This window comes from Symsagittifera roscoffensis, chromosome 2, assembly GCF_963678635.1.
Source record: "Symsagittifera roscoffensis chromosome 2, txSymRosc1.1, whole genome shotgun sequence".
Lineage (NCBI taxonomy): Eukaryota > Metazoa > Xenacoelomorpha > Acoela > Convolutidae > Symsagittifera > Symsagittifera roscoffensis.
This window is the reverse complement of record NC_087063.1, coordinates 74,760,829-74,777,791: the sequence shown is the minus strand read 5'-3', so window position 1 is coordinate 74,777,791 and position 16,963 is coordinate 74,760,829. Positions and strand designations below refer to the sequence as shown.

At 36.4% G+C, this 16,963-nt stretch overlaps 1 protein-coding gene across 1 annotated transcript; it reads right to left on the bottom strand.

Annotated features, from left to right (window-relative positions):
* Nucleotides 1-679: 679 nt before the first annotated feature.
* Nucleotides 680-14,535, bottom strand: LOC134840505 (vacuolar protein sorting-associated protein 33B-like). The gene is made up of 5 exons (XM_063856349.1): nucleotides 14,514-14,535; nucleotides 10,578-10,809; nucleotides 9,978-10,385; nucleotides 9,496-9,798; nucleotides 680-1,662 (listed from the first exon to the last, which is right to left on the bottom strand). Exons 2-5 carry the CDS (start codon nucleotides 10,803-10,805, stop codon nucleotides 823-825), a joined length of 1,779 nt encoding a protein of 592 aa, XP_063712419.1. The 5' UTR covers nucleotides 10,806-10,809; nucleotides 14,514-14,535; the 3' UTR covers nucleotides 680-822.
* Nucleotides 14,536-16,963: the final 2,428 nt, after the last annotated feature.

The following is a 16,963-nucleotide window of genomic DNA, read 5'->3' as shown; positions in this document are numbered from 1 at the left end:
AAACTGATCTTGCTAGTGGTGCCATTTTTGTAAAAACTGGAAAAAAATTCATCAAAGCGTCTGAAAAAACCATTCCCACCTATACAAAGTTTCATAATACCAGTTTTATCAAACAGGAATGAAACCTTGTTTGAGAGTAAGAGGTGAAAAAATACGCGTTAATTCCTCATTTGACGACAGCAGCTCCGAATTGAAAATCAATTTGAAAAGCGAGGTTCAAAATCAGACTCCCGACACTCACTACGAACAGTCCTTACAAACAATAAAATTTAATTTTTGAAAAATGTTGATAAAACAATTCTTGTCACACCCGCGACTCTTTAGAACCTTAGACAAATTTTATTAAAAAAAACACTCACAGTTAGTTGATAGAAAATCGTTTCTAATACCAACAAAAAGTGTGAAGGAGCGATTTCCGCAACTGCCAGTAAAAAACGGTGAAAATCTAAAACCTGATCAAAATACTACTAATTCGATGAGTAGCAAAACTAGCACATGACAGCAAAAAAAAACTTTTAATCGGCATGACTTTGTAACCAATACTGTTCTACAAAAAATTTCACGCAGCGAGAAGTAAGATACTTTTCTCATTTTTACTGGTCTTACCTTGCTGTCAAGTTTGTTAACTTGTTTTTAATGCTTGAAATCCGCTTTGTTATTTACAAAACAATCTGTCGAATTTTGATTTTAAAATAATCAAGGATTGCAGTTCATTATACAATTTGTATCTAAATTTACAGATAAATTAACATAAAATTTTATCTAAACTTTACAGGCAAAATACTTATCAAAAAATTACATTTCATTTAACACGAGCGAGTTTCAGATTTTTTCAATCATCGGTGATAAGAATCGCTTAGAGTTTATCATTCCACTAGTCGTTATCAAAATATTGACGTTGAACTTGACTGCGAACAACCTCATAATTGCGCATTCTAAGTAAGTCAGTCCTCCAACCAAACAAACTATGATAGATTTCACTTTCTTTTCGCTTCTATGTGCTTGCGAAGGTGTTTTACGTACGTTGAAACTTCCTCCGTAAAGCCTTGTCAACTCTTCGAATCTATTTGTGCAGATAAACTCGAGTACTTTGTATATTAGCGGGCAAAATGCTCCGTTTGTTGCATAGTAAGGATTATCAAACTTCGGGCCTTCGTTAACTGTATTAGCATTCGCTAAACATGCCAGTTTTTTAGCCCATGTTGCAAAAGTTGGCAGTTTTTTTGAAAACGGGTCTGAATTGCACACAATGAGGCCCGTTTGTTCTAAATGATTAAATGTAATTAAGTGCTCGTAGCCGTAAGAATGCAGAAAACGGGTCTTAATTAGTTTTAAATCATTGGAGGACAGACCTCCAGCTACCACTGAAAACAGACTGATGTTTCTAATTGCTGTTTCAATCGGCACTTGTTGACAGAAAATACTTTCCAAGTGACCTAGATCGCTTCGATCATAAGAACAGCTCGCGATTACAGACTGCTCTAACTGTAGTTGTTTCACCCTGGTATGTTTGCCTGCCGCTATTACCATGTCAACTGCAGAAAGTAGATTTTTGAGGATGTTGGACTCGTTTTGAAACTTTCTGAGGTCGTTGGCCACGAAGTTTTTCAAGTCGCTGATTCCTTTCAGACCTGATTTCGACTCTTTGATTTCATCTAATTCCTGAAATACGCTTCAGAGTTATAAATGTGAACTCTATCAACATTATACGAGCCATGCACAAATAAATCAATACTTCTTTTATCCGAAATTCAGATGAGAGTGCAGCCGCTGACATTATGCAACTCCAAAATGGTACAAACACGCCATTCCGGAAATCGCCCCCAAACAATATTACGTTTCAAGCAACCAAAACTCTTGCGTCCTTTTTTGGTGCGCGCTCTACACCAAAAAATAGCGTACTTTGGCGCTAACGACTACTTAAACTTAAATAGTTGGCGATCCGAAGACTTTAAAGGCGAAGAAATCGAAAGACAAGCTTCGCATCACGTACGATACAAAATTGCATGAATATGGCTGAGAAACATTCAAACAATTTTAAATATTAAACGAACTAGCATGGCCGTCTCCAATAATTAATCGATTCGCCGAAACTATTTGTTCTTATCAAGCAATGAAGCTTCAAACAATCTCAAGTAAAGCCATCGGTTCGAAAACTTTCAATTTCAAAGAACGAATCGGTCCGCGAAAAGTTGCAGTTATTTCAGACTAAAGGTTCGCGAGAAGTTCAAACTTTTCTAAGCCAGCTATTGCAGCTAGGAAATTTTGAAACATTCCAAGTTATTTCATGGATCGAATCCGTTCGCAAAAAGTTGAAGCTTTCTATGCAAGCTACTCAAGCAAGTAAACTTTGAAAAATTTCAGGTTGTTTCATAGAGAGAATCATTTGGCAAAAAGTTAATCAAGTTTTGAAAATGAAAAAAATCGAATCTGGATCTATCACTATCACAATGAATCAGTCTACCTTTGAAACACAAACAAGCCAGTCAAAAAGAATATGAACAATTCCCATTGGAATAAAACTTACCAATCTCTAACACGGCCGAAAAAACCTTAGCAGAAACCCTCTAAGCCGAAAAAAAATCGTTAAGAGTTATAAAAAGTTAAGACCCCCTCACCCTCAAAACACAAACAATAAATCTATTTGGCAATCCAAACGAAACAATTTGAGGTCACAGAGCCGATTTAATATAGTGCGGAAACTATTAGGCAGAAAAAAAGGAAAAGAAAACCAACAAAGCCGAAAAAAAATTTAAAAATAATTTAAGGGGAAAATATTAATTCCCCATCGCCATTACAATACACACACGCACTAACAAACTTTTTTGGCTCGTCGAAAGAAGCGAAATGCGGCCATTAAGCCGATATAATATAGCCCGAAACCTATCACGGAGGAAAAAAATTAAATAAGCCGAAAAAAAATGTTATGAAAAACGTAACTGTAATATCTATTAAGATTTTAACAATTTGTGCAATCTAGTGAGCACAAAAATTATATTTGTCTTGATACGACTCAAACAAAGTTATTTAGGGAAAAATTCTAGTACCCGAGTGCAATACCGTAGCTTATAGCATGGGTAATGAAGGGAACCAGATATCGAAAAAATGGGTTTTTATATTGGAGCCATCCAACCGATGAAACTTTGAAAAAGAAATTTACGAGAAATATTTTTCAGAGACTGAATCGGTTCGCGAAAAGAGCTCTATGCAAGCTACTCAATAAATGAAGTTTTGAAAAATTTCAAATTATTTCATAGCGCAAATCAGTTTGGTAGAAGCTAGTGTTTTTTAGGCATGGAGGTGGCTGTTTTTTGTTGATTTCATTCAGACTAAAGTGAATCAATCTGCAAACGCAAAATTTTGGATAAAAAATGGGCAGGTACTGTCAAGCCTGAAACTGAATCTAGTTCATCTTGTTGAAAAACTCTAAATTATTGAAAATTCTTGCCTAAGCGCCTCTAAAATATTGAGCTCAAGGGTTGCTCTGAATGATTCTGAAACCTTCTGCTCAAAGTCTTCTTGAACGTTGTGCTCGATAGAAAAGTTAAAACGTTGCGTCCATAGCGCATTAAGACATTTGTTTAATATATACTAGCGGGAACTTCGTTTTTCTAAGCATGCTGTTCAGGCGATGGAACTGAGTCATTTTAAGTTTTCATTGAGCAAACCGATTGGCGAAAGGTTTATGTTTTTCTAGGCAAGCTATTACAGCTTTGAAAGTGAAATTTTCAAGTTACTTCATAGATCAAATCGGTTCGCGAAATGTTATAGTTTTTAACAAAAAGCTATTCAAGCTAAAACAAAAACTTCAAAATATTCCTTACTTTTTCATAGACCGTATCCTTTTACGAAAAGCTCAAGTTTTTCTAAGAAAGCTACTAAAGCTCTATAAATTCGAATTATTTCATGTTTTTTCAAAAGGCAAATCAGTTTGCAATAAATTTGGCCTATGAATTTAAGACTTTCCACAAAACGATTCGGTCTATGAAGTACCTTGAAATATTTAAAAGCTTTTCTCAGCACGCTATTCATGCGATGAAACTTCAAAATAAGTCAAGTTGTTTCATAGATCTAATCGACTGGCGAGAAGTATCAGGTTTTATATTTAGGCAATAAACTTTTGATTTATTCCATGTTTTTGCAGAGCAAATCGATTGGCGAAAAGTGTGTTTTTTAAGCACGATCTGCAAGCGATGAAACTTAGAAATAGCGCAAATCGGTTCATAGCGCAAATCGATTTGCAAAAAGCTAGTTTTTCAAGCAAGGAGGTCGCTATTTGTAGTTGGTTCGTTTCAGAATGAAATCAATCTGAAATGGCAAAAATTCGGAAAAATGGACAGGTGTTGACAAGCCTTGAAAATGAACTGAGCTTATTTTGTCAAAAAACTTGCATCTTTGTCAGAAATAATTAGAACATTCCAGACTTTAAAAAGTTTGAAAGTTAGAGAATATTCTAGGACTTCTCTGAAACGTAATGACTAAGGAATTTGATAAACATTGCATTTGACAAAACTAAAACAATGCGTTCAGTTAAACATTGCGTCCATAGCACATTCCGACTTTCATTTAATAAATAAGATAAGATGACAGTTAAATTGACGCTTTAGATTCTTTAAACTTTTCGCCATCCGAATTGCTTCATAAAAAAACTTGAAGTATTTCAAAATTTTATAGCTGGAATAACTTGGTTAAAAAAATAAATTTTCGCTTTTTGGCATGAAATACTTCATTAAATGCAATATTTCTAAGTTTCATGGCTTGCTTTGAAAACTCCAAATTTTAGCGTACCTATTCGGTCTGAAATAACTTGAACTAGCGTTTAACACACCTTCGGTAATTCGAGTTTTTAACAAATTTTTAAAAACCGCAGACAATGAAAATAAGATCGGCATCCTTTGAGTGTACTTTGACAGCGCCCAATTACAGGAATGGTAATTTCAAATTTTGTAAAAAAAAAATTTTACTGCTTGGAAAAACCATAAAATTCTGTTAATTTCTTTGAACATTTTTAAATGACATCAACAAACGCCACATCTCAGGAATAATAAGCAAATGAGCATTCGCATTGGCATGCAAAATTTGTAACTTCTGAGAGTACTCTCACAGTACCCAACTACAGCGTTGGGAATTTCAGATTTTGAGAAACTTCAAACTTAAACTGTCTAAGAAAACTTTTTGAAAAACCATAAAAAACGTCATATCTCAAAAACACAAAGAATTGAGCAGCCATAATTGAAGGCAAGTTTCGCAACCTCTGACAGCCCGCAACTACAGGGTTAGGAATTTCGAAAATTAAAAAAAATTAAATTTAAGTTTTCTGTAAAATTTTTGAAAAAAAAAACACAAAAAACGTCAACTTGTGAAACTACAAAGATTTGAGCAGTCAATTTTTGGAGCAAAAATTTTCAACCCCAGAGAGTACTTCGACAGCCTCGAACTACCGGGTTGGGAGCTTCAAAATTTGAAAAGAAAATTAAATATGTGTTTTTTGATTTTGTTTTGAAAAATCACAAAAAACGTCATCGCCATATCTCGAAAACTACAAGAATTTGTACCGCCAGATTTAGAGGCCAAATTAGCAACTCCTGGAAGAGCAATGGAAGCACCTACCTCAATATAAAGATGTGAACTTCAAATTTTGTAAAATTATTTATAACTGAGTTCTTTGAACAACTAAAAAAAGAGACATAACAAACGTCACATCTCGTAAACTAAGCGCATTTGAGCCGTCATATTTGGACGCAAGATTTGCAAATTGCAGCTCGTGAGAGAACCTTTGCAGTACGAAACTATGAGGTAGAGAATTTCAAATTTTCTGAATATTTCAAAATTTAAGTTTTCTGAAAAATTAAAAAGAAATCATAAAACACGTCATATCTCGAAAACTACAAGGATTTGAGCAGCCATATTCAGTGGGAAAGTTCGCAAAACCTGGGAGTACCTTGACGAAGCCTCACTATAGAGATGGAAGCTTCAAATTTTGTGAATTTTTTTATTTAAGTTCTTTGAAAAAATTCTAAAAAACGTCATATCTCGAAAACTATAAGGATCTGAGCAGTCATATTCAGAGACAGGATTCGCAGCCACTGAAGGCACCCGCAGAGTTTCCAACTACACGATAGAGATCTGCAAAATTTTTGAATATTTTTAAATCTAAGTTTTTTGAAAATTTTTGAAAAAAAATCATAAAAAACGTGATATCTCGAAAACTACAAGGATTTGAGAAGCGAGATTTCGAGGCAAGACTCGCAATCCCTGAGAATACCCTGACGGCACCCAATTACAGGGTTGAGAAGATCAAATTTTGTGAAATTTTTCAAATTCAAGTTTGCTAATTTCAAAATTGATGAAAGAATCCTTGACATCAAACTGGAAAATCGAAAAAAAAAAAATTCTTAACCATTTCAATGTACGATATAGCTTAAACGTGAAAAAATTCTTTCGTTAAACATGCAAAAATAAAACGTTGAAAAAACTTGAATATGGCGAGATAGTGAAGCCCGCATTTAAATATATAATAGATAGATTAATTCAAAACTAAACTTCATAACTCGAATATCTTGAAATGTTCAACTTTCTTAGCTTAAACAGCTGCTTGAAAAAAAAACTAAAACTTTTCGTACCAATTTCAAAACTTCATCGCTTGAATAGCCTACTAAGAAAAATTTTTGCCAACTTTTTGCCAACCGATTCGCTTCAGGAAATAATTTGAAAAGTTTCTTAGCTTTAATAGCTTGCTTAACAAAAATTGGATTTTTTTCTCGAACCGATTAGCTCTACGAAACAACTTGCAATAATTCAAATTTTCATCACTTGAATGGCTTCAATAGAAAATCTTTAGCTTTCTACCAGCCGATTGCTTCATGAAAGAACTTGAATTATTTACCCTCGAGATAAGCAAGGGTATTGCAATCGGGTACAAGACTTTTTTCCCGTAAATAAATTTGTTCACAGGACTCACCTCCTGGATACACTTGCAAAATTGACCTTAAAACTTAAATTCTTAATCAACAGCCAGTCAGGTCATAGCATACATTGCAAAATCTAGACTCAATTGCCAGTTTTTTACTACTGTAACATGACAATAACTTTCCAAGATACTGAAAAACTAAGCTTAGGATAGTCCAAAAGGAAAATTTTGCAAAGATGGTTTGTAGCTTGAAGTATGTGTCCAATTCAATAGCGATATCATCGAGAGCCTGGAAACATCTAGTACTCGCTTGCAACACTCTTGCTAATCGCAAGGGTAAATATAAAAATGAACTCTGATTTTGTAAATTTTCCGAATTATTTAATTAACAAAAAAAAACAGCCCATCTAGTCTACTTTGATGAATCTTTCTGTAATTTTATATTTTCGGCCCAATGAAACCATTTTCAGCATAAATATACAACAGAATTGAAAAAAGAAACAAAATAAACAAATACCGATTTATCCAGTATCGGAAACAAAACGAAAAAAATTAAGCAAATACCAATATATTCAGGTTGTATTGATGATTTAACAGACGACAGACAAGACACAAAGCTGACTGCATTTTAGGGCGTAAGAAATAAACCAAACGAAAACAAGAAAGCCGCTAAGTCCATCTCGCCCTCAAAATACACGGACACATTTAACTTTTTTTGCTCGTCATTGGAAACAATATGAGGCCACTAAGACAATATAATATTTGCCGAAACCTATTAAGCCGAAAAATGAAAACAAAAAAGCCGAAAAAATTTCAAAAAGACACTAAGTCACCCTCGCCCTCAAAACACACACGCACATAAAAAAAAATTTCACTCAACGAAGGACCTAATATGAGGCCATTTAGCTGATTTAGTATCAGCCCAAACCTATCAAACGGAAAAAAAAACAAAAAAATGGGTGTCATCAAAAAATAAATAATTTCTTTTGTGTTTAAGCATTTTGCGCAATCTCGAGGTGCGCATAGAAATTACCTTTCCATTGAGACGACTCAAAAATAGGACACGAAGCCGACGAAAAATAAGCATAAATCATTTGGGTAGAAAAAAAATTTTAAGTGATAAAAAAAACAAAAAAATAGCAAATCGAAGATTTCAAATGAGTAATGAACGCAAGTAAGCATCAAACACCACTGACTTTCTAGAAAAAATCTCAACTTTCGAATTTAAAAAAAAATAGATTTAAGCTCTTTGAATTTCTAGAACAATTTATGATCGGCGCTTTTTCGATAATATGAACTCAACTAGAGAAAACTCGATCAATAGGTAACGTTTTTATTCCGCTGGAAATCTAAAATTTAAATTCCACTTTCGAAACCGTTCAAGTTTTTTGCGCCATTTCCACGTTCGTATTTGGAGAGTGCTTTTACGTCACTTTCAGCAGGTGAATTTCAATTTAACTCAAAAAGTGCATATATACTTAAGTGCATTCATAAATGCATCAACATGTATGAATGCACATCTGTAGTAATCAGAGACTAGAAAAAACAAAAAAAAATTTGCGAGACCTATATAAGAGTCTTCACTACGTTCATTACAAATAAAAAACAAAAAATACGAGTCAAGCTTAGTTAAATTATAAACAGAAGAAAAAATCAAAAAAATTCTACGATGTTGCAACTAATCCGACAAAACAAAAGCAGACAAATAATAGGCCAAAAATTTTTTGAAACGGAATATTTTCAGTTTGAAACGGATTATCTTCATATGAACAGAACCTCAACTTACCATTGCTGATTTTGATTATTCTGCCAACAAAAATATTTACAGGAAAAAATGTCTAGTACACGATTGCAATACACTTGCTTATCGCAAACGTAATCATATAAATCCGCATGCACGCAGCTTCCAAATCAGCTTTCAAACACCCTTCTACTGATCAATTAATCGTAATTAACTTTACCGTTAAGATTTTGATGATGGCATTTGGAATGTTTAAAGAAAACTGAACCTTCAAAACCTAGCCAACAGACAGTTGGAAAATAGTCATGAACCCAAGCAAACAAAAATAGTTTACGATTGACACTTTTTAAATAAAACTAACCCAATTTAAGAAAACTGGATCACTAGATAATTTTTTTTATTTTGCTGTGAAATTTACAAATTCAAAACCAAAAGTCGATCACATTTTTCGTGAACTTTTACATTTAACAAAGGAAATGAACTTAACTTCAAAAGAAACTTGAAGTCGAACCACAAAAAAAATCGAAATTGAGTGTGAACAAGTTTTTAGACTTTTCCCTATAAAAAAATCACCAAGACCTATATGAGTATTCACTACGTTCGTGACTCTTAATAAAAAGAGTGCTGCGGGAAATAAGCTGACAAAGAATAAGCTGACAGAAGTTGTCCGGAAAAGCAGAATATTTCCAGTTTGCAAAAAAAAACAGGCCCCGGCATGATTCAAACTCCAGGCCCTCGTATCTTCAAGCATAAGTTTGAACCTCTAAGCGCTGAATGGTTCATTAAGTGAAAAGGATAAGCGTCCCCCAATCATATATCCGTAACCGATTTAATCGATATCTACCTGTAGCTTGGCTCTGACAAACTCCGAAACTTGAGCGAAATGTAGATCTTTAGCTTGGGCGAACACTTCAATTTCAGGTCCCAGTGTGAGAATTGTTGGCGCTGCAGACGTCGTAACGCCATCTCCTTTTTCTTTTGAAGGTTCCACTGCTGGTGGCGTGAACTCCATGTAGCAACAGTTAATTCCAAAGTGGTCGTCTAAGGCTCCTTGGAATGTCAAAGGCGATAAAAGTGGTGAAATTAGGTCTTCTCCGCGGTCCATAAGTAAAACGATATCCGTATCTGAGTCTCCATCATCATGTGCCTAAAAACTGAATACTTTTTTCGTCGCAATGATCTCGACTTATTTCACTTTGACAGCGAGCCAAAGTAAAACAGAGCACATGAACATAAATCAGCCATTTTAAACAGAGCACATGAACTTTTTCTCCTAATAGCTATTACATCTCTTAAAATTTGATAAGAATAATTGTATTATCGTACTAGTTTATCTTGAGTCAATTGCGCCTCCATAAGATCAGAGAGAAGTTTAGAGAGACTTCCCATTGCATACACGGTATGAGGCACACCGAAGAAGCCCTGAACAGTCCACAATGCAGAAGACAACAAAGACACACCACTGTAGTCTTTATCCAGTAGAAACTCTTTATACAATGAGGGCATTTCAAGTGACACCAGGTCGACATCGAGCGGCAAAAATTCTAGAGGTAGTTCAGTACAAGAAACGATGTCAAATAGTCCCTCCATTTCAATTAGGTTTCGAAATGATTCGGTCATTTTTGGGACTATTAGAAGGTGAAGCCCAACAACTCGCTTGCGAGCATCGACTATTTCTACGAATTGTTTGAATTCTTTCAATATTGCTGTTTCCGGTCGAACGAGAAATAGGACCTGCAACAAAAACACGGAAGACTTGTAGAAACTAGCAAAGATGTTTCCAGTTATTTTGAAACAAGCACCAAACCAATATTGTTTAAGAAATTGTTCACAAAATGGATATCAAAATTTTAAATAACACTAACGCTCACTAAAGTTCGATTGTATCAATAATACACCAAAATAATCCACCAAAACAATACTCACATGAAGGTTTTCCTCGACAAAATCCACTGTTGCGCAGTAATCTTCTAGCTTATAAATTTTGGAAATTCCACATGACTTCAAAAAACCAGCTCCACACATGCGGTCCAGAGGTCGCATTAAAGTGGTCTGTATGACTAAATGCTTTTCACCTGATCCAACTGCTCTGATGCATTCCGTGATCTTCTTCTGGCAGAGCAATTTTAAATTACTCACATCAAAAGCCACCATTACTTTCGAAAAAAATCTTTTATTTAACTACTTTCAACTGACTTATACAGAGTAAACGACAGGCTGACAGTTGCGGTTGCAAATTTACTGAAAAAAGAGGCTGATAAAAGTTAGTATAAATTATACAAAGCTTTCAGCGATAATTACTCCACCGAAAAAGTTAAACTGCCTGACGATTAGTATTTTTTTTTCTTTTCTTTCTTCTTTTTTTTGTAATCAGAAGGTCAAAAGTATCATATGTAATATTCAGCCCAGGACGCATCATGGAAGCAATCCCTTCTCGCCCGCTGCGCCGCGTTCCAATCCATGCGATTGTGCCGGTGGTATATGCCCTCCGTGTTCTTCTTGTAGCTTGTGATCACCACACTCCTGACCGGTTGCTCTCTCCAAGTCGGGGGTACCTCCACTCGAGCTGGACTCCTCCCAAATTAAAATTCCTCCCAAAATTGCGTGTTTCGTGTTTCTCAAGGTCAAACTTCCAAATATGACCGACTGACACAATAGTAACCGAAGTTACAGTCAGGAGTCCCTTCATCACGTATTCCAGTCAAAATCCTTGAAATTTTCTAGATATGGAAGTGATAATGATAAAAGAAGATGACAAGTGTTGATGTCCTTTTCAATTAAATTCGATACGGGTTACGTTTCTGCAATAAACACACTCGTATCTAGAATCCCCAAAATGTGGATTTTAACGATACCCGTTTGACCAACTCGAGAACACCCCCGTCCTCTCTTGTTGCTCTGACCGTGCTGGTTGTTTCCTTAACCTGTCCTGCAGCTGATCAACAGCACCACTTTCCCACTTGGCTGGTCACCTGTTCCAGTCAAGTCTCCTAATGGTCCAGCTAAGTCCCTGTGAACCACTTTCCCACTCGACTGGCCACCTGTTCCAGTCAAGTCTCCTAATGGTCCAGCTAAGTTGCAAGCTATCTGAAAACCCTTCACAACGCCCCACACTCGGGCACCCTTCAGATTGCTGAAATGATCGAAACGATTGGTCTTATAAAAAAAACAGTATGGGTATACTGTTTAATTAATATAAAGGCTTAAAATGCCTAGAGAATCTCCCTGCACTTTTGAGGCAAGAAAGACCATGCCAACCATCCTCGGTAACGTCTTTTCCGCACACGCTTTTATGCCATTCGCATATTCGAAGTCCTACCGCAATTCTGAGATTTTGATTCAAACGTTTTAACCTTAATTTTTGCACGGGTTGACGGATTTGTGCACGGATTTCCAAATCTATCGTGGAACGCGTTGAATCTTTTTACGTCCGTTGGTTCGATTCGTAAAATCGAGTCTGCAATTTCGCTGTCAAAAGTTGGCTCTGTCCAATTTTTTTTGGATTTCATTTTCCGGAACAATTTCAATTTTTCCAAACTCAAACCACTATTTAAGCGCATCATCATAGGTTTCATCCATATGCTCCAAACCAAGGATTTCGCTCAAGGCATTTTACTGCTGAGGCTAAGAAAGCGGTTAAAGCGAGTAGACGAGCGGAACAAACGCCCAATCCACCTTTGGCTGCCGGAAGAACTGCTGGTAAAAACTGGTTATCATCCGTTTTCACATTAGTGACCTTGCATAACGAATTTCTTAGTAATTTGTCGTAGCGTTCCAAAAAATCATTTTGCAAAAATTAGGACTTGTACGCAAAAAATCTAGGAGTTTTGGCATGCTAAAGCAATTTTTCAGGAGATTTTTTTGAGCTCCTCAATTTTTTCGTCGAGCATTTCTTTTCGGTGAAGTTCGCCGATTGGAGATCCTAAAATGAGGAGTTCTTCTTTTTGTTTTTATTTTAATTTTTGAAATTGTGTTAAAAATGAACTATACTGTGTACTCGTAATCGGTCCCAAAAAACAAAGTTCGCACTTCTCAGTGTTCAAACTCAGGCCGTAAATTTGTTCCGATTTCAGAATGTTTTTAAGGTCCCGGATCAATACCTTAGTCGTCGGCTAAATTTCCATCATCTAAATACCAGATGAGAATTTCCGACTCCAACTGTTTGACTAGTGTCAGAATTGTTTTTCGCAAAAAATAGTGGTGCTTCAGGATCACCTTGCTGAGCTCCGTCTTCTGACATTATGACAGAGCTTCCGTAAAAAAGGCAACTAGGTTTACTATACGCGCAATGGGTGTAATTATACGGTTCGGGGCGATTTGAATAAACATGATTCAGCATTGTTTCTCTATTTAGCGAGCTAAAGGCATTCTTAAAATCTAGTTTTAAACGAACAGTGCTTTTTGGATCGTCGTCGCGTTCATTTAGGTTTCGAAAAGAGTGTGCAGCTATTTCTGCTCCTCGTTTGGTACCGCATCCTACCTCTACGTTTCCGAAAAAATTTTATCACTCGGAGAGGGCCTTGCTTCCAGTGCATTTAGACGCGAGACGTCTCAGCGTGTTGCCTATGGCAATCAGTCTCAGCCCTTTGTCTATCTTTATGAGGGCGATAAGCTTTGCGCCCAAAAAGAAAGTTCTTAGGGTTTCGGGTTTTTTACTATCTTCGTTGAGGTTTATCAGCTTAGTAAGCGATTTCAGAAAAATAAGTCCTGCACCGCCATTCGACTTACTAACAAGATCTTTAAAAGTTTGAGGAACTGTTTTATCAAGACCTGCGGCTGATCCGTTCGGAAAGGAGATTAATGCTTTGTATAGGTCGAAATCGGTTTCGAAAAAACTATCTAAATTTTCTGGATTTGGAGCTGCAAATTTGGCTCGCTGAGAGTGCTTAGACAACAATTTTTGATAGTTATCAGTTGAAAAATGAGCAGTTTTGTTATCCGAAGCAGCAAGCCTTATTCCTCCCTTTACATTTTCTTCATCGAGCTTACTACTTATTAGCTTTATTCTCTGTTCGAGGTCACTCAGAGGCGGGCTTGAAACTCGGGGATGGGGTTTTGGAATTGACACGTGATTTGCTCGGATTTTTTGATTTGTCAGAGAGCTCATGCTTGTGGTCTGTTTGCGTCCACTTCTTTTCGGTTGCTCCAAATAAAACAAGAACGACATTTAAAAAAATTAGCCATTTTGTAACATCTTCTAGATTGTAGACGATGTCCTTTATTTTTTCCGACAGACTTTCCGCCAAGGGAACACGCGAGTCTTCTGGTACTCTCTTGAGCACTCGGACATTTGAGATGGCTGTATTAACATAATTGTCTAGCACTAAACCATTACCTTTTGTTGCTTTAATAACAGGTTTTACATCAACATATAAAGGACACTGAAACCATTGGGTTTTCTTAGAGTCGCTAAGCGAAATATTCACACAACTGATATGATACCAACTCGAACAACAATCACATCCAATCCAATTTATCAGTCCTAAAGGTTTTAAGCAATCTTTGCCTGTACACTCTTTTCTGTTTTTCCTCATCTTGAGGCAGCATAAAGGTTAAAAAAAATTTTGACTGGACTTTAGGGGACTAAACTAACCAATGATAAGTGGTTATTGGGAATTTTATAAATCTGCAAATAAAAAAAATACAAAACAATTAAATTAATTTAAAGTTTAAAATCGAACTACAAAATCAAAAACAAGGAACATTCTCATCCGAGCTCAGTAGGACCAGCGTGCACCACCAGACTCTTCAAGCCAGTTCCAGTTTCCCACCTCCCCACAGAAAGTCACTCGACAGACTTGTCTCTAAAACCTCTCAGAGGGCGCTCCACAAACAGGCACAAACATCAAACATAACAAATCTATTTAATAAGTTTATCACAACAAAATGAAGTGTTCTTTCTTCTTCAATACGAACACGTACATACCAAAAACTTAACTCCTTTAACTTAACATTTGATGTGAAGAAATTCCAGCTCTTGTCACTGTAGCTACTCAATCAAAACTTTTTACCCCAAAAGCATACCTTGACTGCTTGGATGGCTGTAAATTTGCGTTACTATTAAAAGGTCAATAAAGAAAAAAAATCGAAACTTCGTAGCATTCGCTCGGTAAATTAATAAATTTATTAATTTAATGTGATATGCTTCATGATTGAGCCTTTGTGTAGAGCGCGCATTTAGGGATGTTGAGACAGGTCTACGTTGAATTTTATAATAAAAAAGAGTCAAAATTGTTTCACTGCCCAAACCCTTTCCACAAAATTCGGGCCCGCGCCAGACAGTTCTCGAGCACAGAATAAAGGTAAGCAGCAGCGAGCTCGATTGGTAAAATATTCATCGAGGAACAAAGCTGCCCGCTTCAGATAACAAAATAGCAACCTTTGCGACACTTAACTAAGAGAAATTGGTAAATAAGCGCCCAAAAAAGCCGATTTAAGAACCCTTGACCCGGAAAACGTTGATAGTGTTTTATTTTGTGGCTGAGATTGAGGTGTACAGAGCAATTATGTTCTTTCCCAATGAGTCGGAAGCCCTTCCCGACAAAATTGGTCCCCAAGTTTTTGACGACCTGATTTTTCAATCAAACGGCAATTCGGGGTTCAATTTTTTGAAAAAGCTCAACAAGCTCCTCAGTCCTATAAGAAAAAGTAAAGTACCTGAATTGCTGGGACCTTTTCTAAGGAACAAAGTCTGTCGTCCTTTTTAAAATAGACGGAGGTGCGCGATCCATTGTCATCGGCAACAATTTCAAACGCATCGCGTCTAAATGAGCAGAAAGCAAGGCTTTTAACGAGCGAAGAATAATTTGCGGAATTTTCAGGTGAAAGGTATGCCATTTGTTCGGAGTGTCACAGTCGAACCTACCGATGCAAATGGAAAAAGACGTTAAAGACGTTAACAGTTAACTTGTTATGAAAAAGAGGGCCAAAATATTCTATAAAAAATTTTCAAAGTTTCAATTGGAGCTAGGATAATTCTCAGAAACAAAAAAAAGGTCATTTTGTCCTAAAAACACAATAAGAACAGACAACCGGATTGATGAGACAAAAAACAGTCGAAAAAACAACAAGGGAAAAACGAAGCCTCTCATCGTGATAGCACGACACGATAAGCGCTTAACTGAAAGAGATCAGACCGAAGGAGGGTCCATTGGGACATCCGGAGGGGATCCGTACTTTCCCGTGCCACGAAAATGGGAAGATAACGACGTTATCTCCGTGGGAACACGAAATTGGAGGCCAGTGCCCAGAGACTATTAGAGACTTTAGAGACATTTCTTTATCTACTGTAATGCCCTGAACGATTTAACTAACTCCATTATTGTTCAATATTTCAGAGCATGAGTAGTTAGAAAAGAGGAAAGAGTCAATCTATCTCCAATGGATTTAGTCTATAACTGTCAGCAAAAGCAGAGCAAATTATGGTTTTCTAGTCGTGCTTTTGATAGTAATAATGTAGTCTGGGGATCCGAGACCCAGCTATGTGGTTGTTTTCGCATGTAGACGGAAGCTGATCAAAAGTCGTTTGGCTGATGGCCTGAAAACCGTAGCTTTTTACTTAGCCCTTAACAGACCCGAAGAATATCTGGCTAGATCTAGACCGTTAAAAACGAGAATAATTAAGAAAAATGACGTCAGCCAGTCGTCAGTAAGTACTTTTTCTACGCTCCGTCACTGTGTAATGTATGGGCGAATGTTACAAAGTGGTACTAAATGAGGAGCTCAAATTGCTGCACAACACTTTTAGAAACATGATAGCGCGTGATGGCAACGCAAAACGCTCAGTTTTAGACGAAACTGGATCACGCTTTTCGAATTTTCCGGAGTTGTACAAAACTACTCCTTGTGCCTAAATAAAACGGAGTTAATTTTTTCACGGATATTTCATCATAATGTCGGAGGACAGAACACAAGGAGGTGACCTCGAGGCTTCACCGCTGTTAGCTGAAACAAAACAAACGCTGTTAATAAGGCTTGAATCCATTTCGTTTTTAGATGATGGAAATATAGCCCACAATTATTAGAGTGCTACGAGACGTTAACAAACATACTGAAAAAGGAAAAAAATATCGCTTCAGCCTTAAACCGAAAAAAAAAATAGATTTTTTTTAGACGGTCCACAAATAGCCAGTACAATATAATTATAGGTCTGTTTTAAAAGTATATCCAACAATAAAAATCAAATCCAAGGATGAGTTTGTAATCGTGGGTTCTCCGATAGGCGAAGCTTCTCCCTAAATACAAAAAGCTGGGATGGAGCAAATTCAAAAATTATTGATAAACTGGATGCATATTAATGATTTTGTCTCTCC

What these genes read in the sequence shown, in the direction of transcription:
- LOC134840505 (XM_063856349.1), bottom strand. Translation starts at nt 10,805, where the DNA reads ATGGTGGCTTTTGATGTGAGTAATTTAAAATTGCTCTGCCAGAAGAAG. An exon ending in TTGTCGAGGAAAACCTTCAT is followed by an intron (nt 10,386 to 10,577) that starts GTGAGTATTGTT and finishes TTTTTGTTGCAG; the next exon opens with GTCCTATTTCTCGTTCGACC. An exon ending in AATTGACTCAAGATAAACTA is followed by an intron (nt 9,799 to 9,977) that starts GTACGATAATAC and finishes TTCAGTTTTTAG; the next exon opens with GCACATGATGATGGAGACTC.